Below are 13,617 nucleotides of genomic sequence, written 5' to 3'. Positions count from 1 at the left end.
AGGAAGGAACTGCGTTAGGTTTTCTGTCACTTTATTATTTCTGCTATAACCGATGTATATTCGCATATAAAATAAGTCAATAGATTTTAATTAGCAACTTTTACACCTTTATGTCACGATCTAGATCTCAGGCGGCTGGTGAGAGAAAAAGTAGATCTTGCTCTTAAAAAGTTTGGGCACCCCTGTTTTAAAGGCACAGTAATCTTATTGCATTTACTCTAACATTATTCTGGAAATGTATTTAGCAAATAAATGTTCTTAGATATCATCCTAAATGACATAAACCAAATAAAAGTTTGTATGATTTCAATGTCAGACCGTGAGAAGCATTATTTGTGTCTTTTTATGCACTTTAAATATCTGGTTTCAACAGTGTGTTTTATTGGGCTTTTTAAACCCTCTATTGAATTTATGTTTTAAATTAATAATTCTGAAAATATGAAGATTTTGACCGATAATGTGTCCTTGTTCAACATCCTCGTCATTTTCTCCGAGCCCCTCTAACGTAACATCTTCTTCCCGCCCCCTCCCCTTAGCAACAGAAGCAACATGGCGGCGTCCAGTAACACGGAGCCCTCTCCGGAGATAACGACACCATTAAAGATACCGAAAACCGAGGTGCCATCTCCCGAATCCGAGGACTTGAGCGACAGCATCCAATACCACTCCAATCCTTCCACACCGAACCGCTTCTCGCCTCTGAACGTGGGTTCTGGAACCGCGGGCCGGACGGCGGCCTCATCCTCCTCTAACAGCTTCACCGCCTGCCGGGGGATGTCATGGACGCCGTCCGAGACAAACGCCCTCATCGCGGTGTGGGGCAACGAGAGGCTCACGGAGGCGCGGATGCAGCAGCTGGAGGTCGCGGGCACCGTGTTCTCCGGGAAGCCGCCCGGTCCTGCCATGTACGAGCGAGTTTCCAGAGCGCTGTCGGACTTGGGGTACGAGAGAACCCCGTCCCAGTGCAGGGAGAGGATGAAGGTAAAGGAACCATGACAGCAAGATGTCACTGTCACGACTCCGACCTGTTACCATGACACCAAACTGGGTCCGCTGACAGCTTAGAGCCGTGTCACACTGGGGACATTTTTCATCACAGAACACCTCCTTGAAATCTGTTGTTATTTCTGGTAATGTATCATAAACTGGGAAATATAAAGTGTTGCTTTATCTTACATATTATATAAATAAATCTTTAGATATTTAGGCCCAGACGAGCCATCAGAGCAACGTCAGATACTTTATAAATGCATAATGTTTGCTAAATAATGAGTTTTTCTATCATTTGCTCCAAGCTTTATTACAAAGAAGATACTATTTTATGCTTTCATTCACACTACAGCTGCATAGATCGATCTCCAGTCAGCTGGGTGAGTGATGTGTCCTTTGAAAACTAAAATCCTCGCTGCTCCTCCGTCCCAAACAGACACTTAGGCGCTGCTACAGCCGTGTGAAGGAGCACGGGATCGGGAAGAGAAAGAGCAGCTACACCTTGGAGCAGCTGGAGAAGGTGTTCGGTCAGGGAGGCTGGGACTCTCAGAGCTGTGCCCCGGTGCTGATCAACAGCAGCGGGTTGTACCAGGAGATGGAGTCTGACGGCAGCACGCTGGAGGACTTCTCCCAGGAGGACTGGTGCAACCAGGTGCTGGACTCGGCCTTCCAGGAGGGAGACATGGACACCGGTGAGATCCGTTTGTATTTATGAAAAAGTCATTGTGACAAAATGGGATGGATGAAATTAATAATCCCTTTATTTATTTATTTATTTTCCCATGTTTTTCCCTCCGGTTTAGAAGACCTACAGGTGCCTAAAAGCAGAGCTCTACAGATTCAAGCAGAATTGTCTGAATTAACCCAGTAAGTTTTTTTTATTATTATTATTTTAACAAAACCTGTTTTTATATGGCTTTAGTAAATTGTTGTTATATCTCCTCACTCTGAGGATCTGGGTATTAAAATGTTTACTGGATTCTTCAACCAAACTGCTCCAGGTTCAGTGTTCACTTCTTTGCACTCGCAGTAGCAGCGCTTATGTTTTCTTACAATTTTTAAAATCCGCTCATCAGCCAAACTACAGCGTTCCAAAAGTATTCACATCTCTTGAAAATACAAATATATTTTGAACTTTTTTCACAATTTGTCATGATGTGACTTCAAAGTTCTATGTATTGATGAAGCGGAACTGATTTCCGTAGTTTTGGACGATCGGCAGCTTGGATGTGAACCTTATCTGCTTCCTGACAGACAGACAGATCCGCCCACCGAGTCCCGTCTGCACGTGCGTGGTTAACAATATTCACCTCGCTGTTGCCAACTTAGCTGCTTTGCAATCGGTGCACCCTCCAATTTTAAGTGAAAGAGGAGTACACACCTGAAGAGAGTAAATATGAGATTTTTCTAAATATTTCTCAAATAAAATAAAAAAAATGTTAGAATGTTTATATTCAGCCCCACTTTACTGCAGTGCCCTCAAAGTAAATGCCCCAACTGGGTAATAAAGTTTAGCCATGTGTAATTTCCTCTCATTATAATCACACATTTCTAAATCAGGCAGTTACTACTGGTTCTGTGACTGTGTGCAGGAAAAGGGAGACGATGCAGACGGTGATCCGCATCCTGGAGTCGGTGCAGCTGAACTGGGAGCATTTCCAGACGTGGACCGAGTTCTCCCGGCTGCACCTGTCCAACAAGCTGGCCATCTTCGGCGTGGGCTACAACACGCGCTGGCGCGACGACGTACGCTACCACTACGCCGAGATCAGCTCACAGGTGCCGCTGGGCAAGCGGCTCCGGGAGTACTTCAACCCGGAGAAGCCTGAGGGCCGGGTCATCATGACCAAGGTCCAGAAGATGAACTGGAAGAACGTCTACTACAAGTTCCTGGACATCACCATCAGCGAGGCTCGCTGCCTGGAGCTCCACATGGAGGTGGACTGGATCCCCGTGTCGCGGCCGCCGCTGGCGAGCAGCAAAGGCTCGTCCCACTACCTCCTGCCCGGTTTCGTCCCCAAGACGCACGGCCTATACGCCATCGGCTGCGAGGCGCTGCCGGCCTGCGTCGCCGCCTGCACGCCTCCTCCGGCCAACGACGAGGAGGACGACAGCGGCTCGCCCTGCCGGGAGGCGGCGAACGGGTCGGAGCGCGGCGTCAGGACTGGGCCCGCCGTCACTTACTGCTACCTGGGCATCGCCGAGGACAGGACCATCCAGCAGTGCCTCTCCCAGCACTTTCAGGGACCCGGGAAGCACTGCGTCTATGGGGAGCCGTCCGGCGTGACTCGCTTCCTGCAGGAGAACGGCGGCGGCACCAGGACGGATCAGCACGACGGAGACTCGCCGCAGCGCTGCGCCGTTTACGTGAAATTCATCGAGGTGGAGCTGGACTTCCTCTCAGCGGGCTCCCTGGTGGAATGCCTGGAAACGGCCGTCGGTTACTCTTTAAGGTTCAACATCAAGGAAACGTCGTAACCACCACCCCGACGGTTTTACAGATGACTCTACAGCTCTGGTGGTGGCAACATCATGCTGCGGGATGCTCTTAAAAAAAAAAAAAATTAAAGATAAGGTTAATTCTTTTTGCCTCTGGCTGTCATGGAAACAAGCGTTGACATGTAACGTTCATTTGTCGCTGAGAGATGTATTTATGTACGCGTCACCAGTTAAAAGCTGCCCCACCATAATAAGCTCATGAAGTTATTCAGAATACTAAAATCCTTCAGTTTCGATGCAGAGTTTCATCAGAATTTGAGTGTTCAAGCTGACAGAGTTTCTAAACGAACAACAGTTCCTGCCTCGGTATGATCTGCAGCACTGACAACGACGCTTACTATTGAATATTGTGCACTAGGATTCTACAGCTGCTTGTTAGGTTTTACGTGACATGTCTGATCAGGGAGAGCAGGGCTGGAGGTGGGTGTGTGTGATTGTGTGTGTGTGTGTGTGTGTGTGTGTGTGTGTGTGTGGGCGCGCGTGTATGGGTGGGGGTTACGCTGCAGTATGCATCTGTCTACCTCAGTAGGATGTAGCAAACCAAGCAGTGAGGGACCACAGCTGGATGTATTCAGGAACTGCCTTCACTTGGACTGTTGGTTTGAGTCCACAGAGCATCTGTGGGTAGAGGCGAAGTCATGCCTTATGTTTTGCACATGTGGCGGGTTTAGCAGCAAGAGATGCTTCCACACAAACTACAGAACCGTGACTCCGCAGCCGGATGGCGTGAGCCGGCGTCAACGGAGCCGACTCTAGGTCTCCACAATGAAGCGAGATTCATTGTTTTTCCAAGATAACGTCCAGCTCAGATTAAGACCTTCGATGTTTACGACGATAACAGATAACTTGTTACAGGCCAGGATTCCAATAACCAATCTGTTCCCTGAGAGACAATAAATGATAATATTAATAATAATTTTTTTTTAAAAACCACTTCCTAATGAAGTGTGTCTGGTGGATCGTTATGCAGCCTGGAATTATCTTCTGCAAACATCTGAATCACAAAATGATCAGTTCACCCATCATTTAACAAATTACAGTTCTGTTCTTTATCTGTACACAAAACCATTCCATTCCCATGTGCTAAGCTATTGTAAATCAGTTTCATGTTATGATAACAAATTAAGGAGGTAAATAATAAGACGGTCAAATGTCACATTTAAACTAATTAAATTAGATGTTTTGTGTTTCACAATCGTCCCATTTCGGAGTGTACTCACTGCAGTTTTCTGGCCGGTCACTGATCTCTTAAAAAGTCTTACCTTTTCAATAGGACTTTTTATTAATTTTTAGGCCAAAGCCAATATTTTTTGTCTGAAATATAGCAAGAAGGTGTCTGAGTTGGCCTCAATGGGGTCATTGTTGTTAAATGCGAACTTGCAGACGAGCTGACCTGAGCAACAGAGGACAGTAGTTAAGTTTTAGACTTTTAGATAAGATCATCTTCACATATAGGTATCAGCCAATCACAGATCTCTCTAAATGAAGGAAATGGGGGAGGATCTATTGGTGCACCCATAGATCTACTGATTGAGTTTTGCATCCCTCCCCACAGTGTTTGTACATTAGACCCCAAATCAACCATTATAAAATAATATAAGTTGTCGAAGGGAGTATTAAATAGAGGTGCACCAAGAAATCTGACCTATATTTAGGTCATAGGCCTATATTTCACGCAAAAAAAAATTGCCTGAATTGGCAGGTCAGGCATTTTAAATATCAGAGAGCGGCCAGAAAACACAATCAGTGCACTCCTTATATTAAACACAAAATGACCGAAACTGTGCAGCAGCGACTTGCAAACTGTGGATGAAGCTGGTTGAGAGATGTTTCCTACATTCCTAATAAACCAATTAAACATGAGCACATCCACCAGGAATAAATATATATATATATATATATATATATATATATATATATTGAAACTATTTAATCTATTTAGAATATTAGTAATCTGATAGATTAAATTGTGAATCTTGAGATTGTATTGACTTTATAGTAAATTAACATAATAGTGATCACTGGAACCACATAATGCAGACATTAAATGGTTAAACTACTTCAAATAGTTCAGATTGATCTCTTGAAGAAGTGGGCAAAAATTAAAAGAACATTTAAATCCAAAACAAAGCCCGCCTGCCTGCCCACGTGGAGGCGCTGTTGGGTCAGAACTCACATCCATTAGGGAACAGCTAAATCCTCTCCTGCATCGTTTCTTGTTGCTCTGATGCACATGAATCCGCTGGGATTTGTTCACAGTTTAGTTTGCAGCAACTCAGAACCATCGGGGGGGGGGAACAACCCAGTTCTGGTTCTGGTTTGGAAATAACTGCCAGTAGTTTGGAGCATCCCTTGCTGCGGCTGCTGACTGGTTGGTGATGTAACGATGTAACATTTCAAATGCAGACAACAGGAAACGTCTGCTGCGTTCAGAAGCCGACCCGACAGCGCTGCGGCTCAGTCAGGGCCGATGATCAAGCCGAACCCTTGAAGAGGGTCTGCAGGTTACGTGCAATGAATGTGCCAGGAAGTGACTGCGGCACACAACAAAACGTGGCGTGTCCATATGAATCTATGTAATGTGAAATACCATATAGCTTATATAATATATATTTGAGAACATCGGTGTTCTTGAGCATTCCGGCTTTTGTGAAACTTATTTGTTTGGGACATCAAAGATATCAAGAATAATGATATTTTTACCTCATTGATTTAATGCCATGTACTGTATGTGCTTGTTTCTAAGTCACCATGTTGTCTGTTTACATGTTTGAAGAAAAATAAATGGGGAACTCTCTGTGGTTCTGTGGATCATTTTAATTTGTCATGTGATTAATTGCTTATTGCAGCAGCCTCGGTTACTTAACAAGGTTTCAGATGAATCTGATGTGTGACCTAAAATGTGAACCAGAACATTCAAAAATCGGAACTGGGATCAGTCGACTGATTGCTTCTCAACAAAAGGCTGCGAATACAGAGGGCTCCCTGTCTGCAGTGGTGAGAGGACTACACTGTGACAACATGAGAGGAGACTCCCATGTTTAGTCACAACACTACCATACGCCTACCTGTGTTTTATTGAGATTTTGTGTGACACAAAGTAATTAGTGCATAACTATTTATCTGAAGGAAAATGACAATATGGTTTTCACAATTGTTAAATTCACTTTGATGGAAAGGTAAAACTCAAGATGTCATTCCTCCTTTTGGCCAGGAGATGGCCCTGTGTAGCTGTTGCGGAAGTTTCTTGGTCCAGACTGTTAAACAGCAACATAGAGGCCCAACAGAACCTGCAAGCAGTTCACTACAGTAGTCTGACACTCATCTTGTAGGAACTGGTGAGAACGTACAACGTCAAGACTGCATGTTAATAGTGAATCCAGTCCAAAAGGTTTCCCTCTACTGCCCAGAATAGAAAATTTTATGGAACAGTATTAGGTGCGTCTGTCGTAGAATAAAAAGAGTAAAAGTACAAGAATATTTTGAAGGTTATGTTATTCGAACGTTGATTTTACCCCTTTCTGCTGCATCTGCCACATTTTGTGAGCTTAGCTGGAAGTACCCAAATAAAATTTTGCTTGGAGCCCCATAAAGTGCTGGCCGTCATTCCAAGCTATGTAGACTGTAGTAGTTTAGTCAAAAAATTGGAATTCCATGTCGCTGTTCCTCTATTTCTTATGCAGACCACCTTTCTGAGGCCTAGAGTGGTTCTGAGTCAAAACTGTTGTTATTCCATTTGTATGTTTATTCCATTATCAGGTCCTGTTGAAACTTGGGATGCACAGAACCATTCCTTTTCACTTCCGATACAGATATCATTCTTTTTCACTACTGATACCGATACAGATATCTGAAGTTTTGTATTGGCTGATACAGAAACACAGTACTGAACTGACTCAAAAAAATTTTTTTTTTTTTTAAACAGACTTAAATGTACTGAATAACAAATTTATTTGATAACTCTGCATCATTAGGCTCTTGATTACACCAATAGCTTCACGAGCTTGATAAAACATGTAAAAACAACAAAACTATCTTTCATTTTTTCAGTCAGTGCAATTGTAGTACTACGGTCAATGTAAAGCAAATAATAAAGAAATTGAAGCTGATAAAAACAATAGTCAAACATGGAAAAATAAACGTTCTTCCACCTTCTGCTTCTGAAAACTTCCAATTTAGAAAGAAGCACCAAGGCTGTTGGCAACAATACAACCGAATCTCATTCCCACATGAACTGGACTCTGCTACTTTGGATTTAATCACAGCATAACCCTTGTTGACCTCGCATAAATGAGCAGTCCACCTGTGTTAGCCTCAGCATTGTTGCTGAGGCAACAGAGTAACCCCAGAAAATGAAATAAGGAGGACTGACCACTTGGCCGAGCACAGGTCAGTCCATATTTTTCTATCAGGATGGTGAGTTCACCTTGGGAATTCACGTCAAGCCGAGTCCAGTCTGTTTGCTTTGCTTTTAAGCCTAAACCTCTTCACACATGACGGAACAGGAAGTGAACATTTTCAAGGAGAGATGAGGGGAGAGGATCAGGATTTAGTTGTGAGGTTTTGGAAAATAGGCTTAGAGTTTAAAAAGCTTGTGACATGGCATTTAAACTAGATGAGTAGCGTGTAAATATGCCTGTCTAGAATTTCAGTACGAGCAAATTCTTCTTTTCAGTGACCAGTTTGGGTCGAAGCGTGTCAGCAGGGAAATAAAATGTTATATCTGTAGTAGAAAAAAGCTTTAAACAAACATGTTTTAACCAAAAATGAATCAGACTCAAACAAGCCTGCAATTTACGTTAAAGTGTGACTTTTTGTGTTTACACAAGCTGGTTCTGATATTATTTTCTGTCTGCTGAGCCATCAAAAACAAACACCATGTATTTGGTGTATTCTAACATATTCACACTAAACTGTAAGTTTTAGTTCAATAGGTTTCATGTTGAAAACATTTGATTTGGAAAAGTGTTTCTTCTGCCTGAAATTATTTTGGAATTATTTGTTTGAAATTCTCATTATTCTTAAAAATGAAGTCTTTAAGATGTCTGAATTTTCACATAACTTTACGTTTTTGTCTGCCTGATGATATTTTAAAATATTAAATCTAGGGTCTGTACTTTAACGGGTACTTTCAATTAGCTAATTACATAAATTTTAACGTCTCAAACAAATTTACCCAGTTTAATTGCATTTCATTCTGTTTCTTTTTTCTTTTCTTTTTTTTTTTTTTTACATACAAACACTTTAGTTGAGCCTTTGTATCTGAAAATATGTAAGGAACAATTTGCACTACTCAGACTGTTGAATAACCCAAATAGTAGATTAAAAACAATAAATATCTTTGTTGCTGAGCTCATATTTGATTCGACAATTTAGCAGCCATCACGGTTTTTGAATTGAAAAGGTTGCTTGTTTTGTCGATACATGGTGGTAAATTACGTTTAATCAAGGACCGTACAATTAACTCGATAAAAAATTTTATTCGAGTCCCATGACTAATTAAATCAGATGTTATGATCAGTTTTTCAGAACTTAAGTTTACTTACCAAATATTCTTTTATGGCTCCGCTGTCCTTTTACTTGAATAAAAAGTACTACTCTTACTTCGGCTGCTCTGTCCTCCTGTGGTTGACGCTAAACGGTATCTGTTACACCTGTTCTTGGCGCTGAACCACAAAACAGGTGCTACTCGTCAATTTTAGCTATGTTTGGACCAGAAGGACGGATGTTGGTCATTTTTGCTGACAAAATAAAAGCATCACATTTAATCCTCGGCTTTTAGTGACTCTCTATAATAGAGCTGCTTTATTTTGAAGGGCTACTGTGGAAAGTGTTTTGGACACTCAGGCTAGCAGTACGACTGACTCGCAAAGGTGTATCGGCTCTTTTCCTCCGGACCGTGTCTCTCCAGCTCCCCACCCCAACCTCACCCCCCAGCCCTCCCTCTAAGGAAGGGACTGAATGACAACTTGCAGAGTTGTTCTCGCTCGAGCAGCCGGAAGGAGGGATTTACCGGGAAGAGTGCGTAAAGAGGAGGGAGAACAAGAGTCGCGAAGGACAGTCAGTGTCGGAGGTGTGGGTCCAGGATTGACTTGACTTTCTCCGGTCCGTCCCTCCTTTAGAATCACCGCTGTGGAGACATCCGACGACTTCCCGTCGTCCTCACCCCAAGTGTCCCTTACGTGTCTGCGCGAGGACTGGCAGAGCCGCGGAGCCTGAGGTGAAGCAGAGATCCTCTAAGACCAGCTGAGGGACACCAGGACAGAGAATCATGGAGACCTGCTCTACTTCAAGGAAACTTACTTTGCTCTCCTTTCTCCTGGGGCTCTCGGGTAAGTGTTTTTTTTTCATGCTTTTTTAAAAAATTATTATTATTTATTTATGTTTTTATTTCTCCAATTCTCCAAATTAAAAAAGTGGAAAATTCCTTAAAATAACTCAAATTATGGATCAAGAGTGGGAACGCTGTGTTGATTTCTTTCAAGGTGACATTCATAGAGCGCTCAGAGTGAGTTTTGACAACTTAACCAGATTTTGTTTTCATCCGCTGAATGAGAAGTGTGTTTCTCAGCAGAAAGCCCGGTTTGCACTGAGCTCCCCTTCCACTCACACACAGGCTGCGGTTCTGATGTGAGCAGATGTGAAGAAGCAAGCAGCAAATGACTGACAGCTCGGTGTTTCTGGAGCTCTGTGTGAGCCAGGAGCGGGCTGGGATTTAAGGCTCAAACACCTGTTTGTTTTCCACTGGATTTAAAACAAGTGTGTTACACATGATTATGTCTCCCAGGGGGGAATAATCCCCTTATATCTGCTCCAACGTTGGCTCACCGTCCCTCTCGCTCCAGCGCTGCATTCAACTCCTATACTTTCCCTGATGGTTGTGCTGAACACGCATTTTTGGTGCTTTAGAGCAGAAATTGGGCCAAATCGGAGTGAAGCCTTTCACTAGCTGCTTTCCATGAACCATAAAATTGCGCGAATTCAAATTGCGACAATAAATTTAACGTAAGCACTTCTTTCGTGTAACACGAGTCACGTGATCAGGAGCCGGACGTTACTACTAGCGAAAAGCGGCGAAGAAGACCACGACAGGAAGTAGTAGGGAAGTGATGTTTATTTTTTGTTGTTGTTGTTGTTGTTTTTGTTGTTGTTGTTTTTTCGGACAATGTGCAGCTGGTTCTGCTACAACTTTCACAGTATCTAACAGTTCATACAAAGTTTTGCGTCATTCGACAGTGTAGCCGCAGCTCTTCTGTAAAATCACCAACTACAACTTCCCCAAAACGCTGCATACTCTGCTCCAACGCCATATTAAGATGCCCAGATGTTTTCTCCTGGCTGATCGATGACGAGCGCTAGTGCCATGGCTAAAATATGAATATATTTCATGTAACTGTTTACATCCTTTGCTGCCATGATTGTTTATGACTTGTTGCCTGAACAAGTTTATTCCCAGTGCGATCGTAACTTAATTTCTTATTTAATTTTGAAACTGTGTTTTTTTGTTTTTGTTTTTTTTTCTCGACATCAACCAGCAGAATATGAATCTTGACAAAATTAAAACATTTTTGACAAAAAATTTATATTTTGTCAAGATTTGTAACGGAGGCTCACATTTGTAATGGAGGCTCTGACCCTCTGCAAGAAAGGTTCTAGTGGATAAAATGTAGCAGTTTCTATTTCTCTGCAGGGGATTAGTGCGAATCACTCAGATGGTTTTCCAATAAGGAGCCTGGGAAGTAAATAAATAAATGCTTTAGATTTGTCACCAACAGAGACATCAGGGATATTTAAAACTTTCTGTCCAAGGTGTCTGGCTACCTGTATGGTGTATCTCCTTCAGCCAGAGTTGCTTCGGGTGAGTGTATGTGTGTGCGTCAAGAGGCAGGCTGGTGACTTTCATACACCCTGTGTATGTGTGTGTGTGATACGTGAACGCAGGCTCTCTCCTGCTCGGAGCCGGAGTTTGATTCTCAGAGGTGTTGCCAAAACAATCCCATGAGCTGACATGGGCAACCTCAGGGCTGCTTGTTCCTCCCTGGTTGGGGCATGAGGGAGTAAAACATGACAAACGGTTCCATTTGCGCACCCAGACCCAGTGCGAGTCTGTGGTTCAGGGCAGTTCTTTGGTATCTTGTCTGCCATTTTAATTTCAGGCCGTGATTTAGTGTCAGCAGACAATGGGACAATAAAAGTTCAGCGCTCGCCATCGAATGGCCTGCAGGTGTGTCCTGGAAAATACTGGGCAGTCTGAATGGAGGCAGGAAACGGTCATGAATAGCAGGCAGTGGTGAGGGGAAAACAACAGGCTCCTGGAGTCCCTGATGGGGCCGAACCTGGAGCAGGAAGTGAACGAACATCCTCCCGCTAGCAAGAAGTGGTCCCAGTTAGGGGCTCAGTGTGAGAAGAAGCTTGTTTTAGTAGAAACCTGGAGAGGGAAATGTATATGTTTCATTTAGGAAAAAGAAAAAGTGAAAGACTAATTTGTTCTGATAACCAGCTTTGTTTTTTTTTTTTGTTTTTTTGTGTGGGTGTATCTATTCCCAAGTTTACAGATTGCACTTGAATGCATCAGTAAATCTGCTGTCTGTTTCTTTTCAGGCAAATATACATTCCTGATTTAAGCTGATTCTACTGGATGTGAGGAGAAAGTGACAAAGTTTTCACACTCTTCTGTCACATTTTGACTCTTTTATAGTAAAAAAAAATCTATATAGAAAGACATATCTGTGCATAAGCCAAAGAACAGTGGGAAGTAGTTTTCTAAACATTTTGCATTTAGAAAACCAAAAATCTGAAAAGTGTGGTGTACACTTGTGTTCATACTCCTGAGGCAATACTTTTAAAACTGATTTTTTATTTATTTATTTATTTTTGTCTACGTCTCTTTCCAAAATAGCTGAGGCTCAGTCTGATTGAATGGAGAAGATCTGGGAATAGAACATTTCAAGTCTTGACACAGAACAGGATTCCTATGTCATGTTTTATTTGCAGTTTTGTAGAAATTGTTGTAGGACCAAACCTATTCTGACATGTTCTGTTCCTTGATTGAATCCCAAGAGGTGGATTCTCTCTGCTAACACAGGACTGTTGGTCTAACCCACATAATTCTTTAAACTGAGTGGAATGTGACAATGTGCAAGAACATTTAAATTCAAAGGGTGTGAATTATTTTGCAATGCACACTGATCTAACATAGCATTGCTCTCTGTTTACTCAAATTGAAAAGCATGGCTTTAGAACTTCAGCTGTACTAACAGAGAAAGTTGTTTATTAATTAACCTGTCCCATTATGTTGGGAGAAAAAACAACAACAAATATTTATAGTGGGCAGGGTTTCAGCACATTCAGTTGCAAAAGTTTTTCACTGGCTGTCTACATCCCTCAGTCTGATCTATTTGTTTTATTTTGAGGTGATAAAATTAGTGAGAAAAAATACTATGATTGCAAAAAGTACAGTGGCAAACTTGTGCGCTCTATGCTAGCAGCCTCTACTTCCTGTCTATTACAGCCATGTGCAGAGTCGACCTCTGATGATATTACACTGTGCGTAGATTCAAACCAGTAGAGGGTAACATGCCTATTTTACCTCATCTTTTTGAAACATTTTAAAAGTTTCCTCAAAATTTGCATGACAATTGGATGAAAACAGCTAATATCACCCCACATTCAGATGGTCCAAGTGAGAGGAGGTGACACTTATGAACGTATTTGATCCTATCAGGTTAACTGCTGTGGTCCGTCTCTGAGCTTTACTACAGCCTTTTGTTAAAGTCATTGTTATTTTCTATGATTTACTCTGTCATTAACTCTCAGTGGGTTCACCTTTTCAAATGAATGTTTTCAGTCTAAAGCTGAACACAAGATTCTCAGCCTCACAAACCCATTAGGATTATCTCGGTGAAGTAATGTTCAGGGTCAGCTAATTTGATTACAATATCTCTGGTTCAACAAGCACTGGGCCTAATTATACTCCTTATTCTAACTGCTTAAATATTCTGGCCTCATGTCAGGTCCTCCAGGCGTGTCTCTACCACCGTCACATATCTACAGGCTGATGTTCTTTCATAACTATCGAGCTCCAGAGCAGATAGAAATCTTTTGCTAATTTAAATATATATATATATA

General features: G+C 42.2%; 2 protein-coding genes across 2 annotated transcripts in view; both read left to right on the top strand.

Moving 5' to 3' along the window:
* The first annotated feature begins 523 nt into the window (after positions 1-523).
* Positions 524-6,305, top strand: msantd2 (Myb/SANT DNA binding domain containing 2). Its single transcript, XM_008428407.2, has 4 exons — positions 524-981; positions 1,427-1,682; positions 1,794-1,857; positions 2,583-6,305. The coding sequence occupies exons 1-4, from the start codon at positions 550-552 to the stop codon at positions 3,466-3,468; spliced, it is 1,638 nt and encodes a 545-aa protein (XP_008426629.1). The 5' UTR covers positions 524-549; the 3' UTR covers positions 3,469-6,305.
* A 3,063-nt stretch (positions 6,306-9,368) lies between these two features.
* Positions 9,369-13,617, top strand: part of esama (endothelial cell adhesion molecule a) — a 54,215-nt gene continuing 49,966 nt past the window's right edge. The window contains exon 1 of the mRNA XM_008428405.2: positions 9,369-9,821. Coding sequence (XP_008426627.1) covers positions 9,761-9,821 — 61 coding nt within the window. The 5' untranslated portion in view covers positions 9,369-9,760. The remainder of the gene's footprint in view (positions 9,822-13,617) is intronic.

Source organism: Poecilia reticulata, linkage group LG14 (assembly GCF_000633615.1).
Source record: "Poecilia reticulata strain Guanapo linkage group LG14, Guppy_female_1.0+MT, whole genome shotgun sequence".
In the NCBI taxonomy this organism is placed as follows: domain Eukaryota; kingdom Metazoa; phylum Chordata; class Actinopteri; order Cyprinodontiformes; family Poeciliidae; genus Poecilia; species Poecilia reticulata.
The sequence above is the reverse complement of the archived record's forward strand: the minus strand, read 5'-3'. Positions and strand labels throughout refer to the sequence as shown.

What these genes read in the sequence shown, in the direction of transcription:
- msantd2 (XM_008428407.2), top strand. Translation starts at nt 550, where the DNA reads ATGGCGGCGTCCAGTAACACGGAGCCCTCTCCGGAGATAACGACACCA. An exon ending in GGAGGGAGACATGGACACCG is followed by an intron (nt 1,683 to 1,793) that starts GTGAGATCCGTT and finishes CCTCCGGTTTAG; the next exon opens with AAGACCTACAGGTGCCTAAA. An exon ending in GAATTGTCTGAATTAACCCA is followed by an intron (nt 1,858 to 2,582) that starts GTAAGTTTTTTT and finishes GACTGTGTGCAG; the next exon opens with GAAAAGGGAGACGATGCAGA.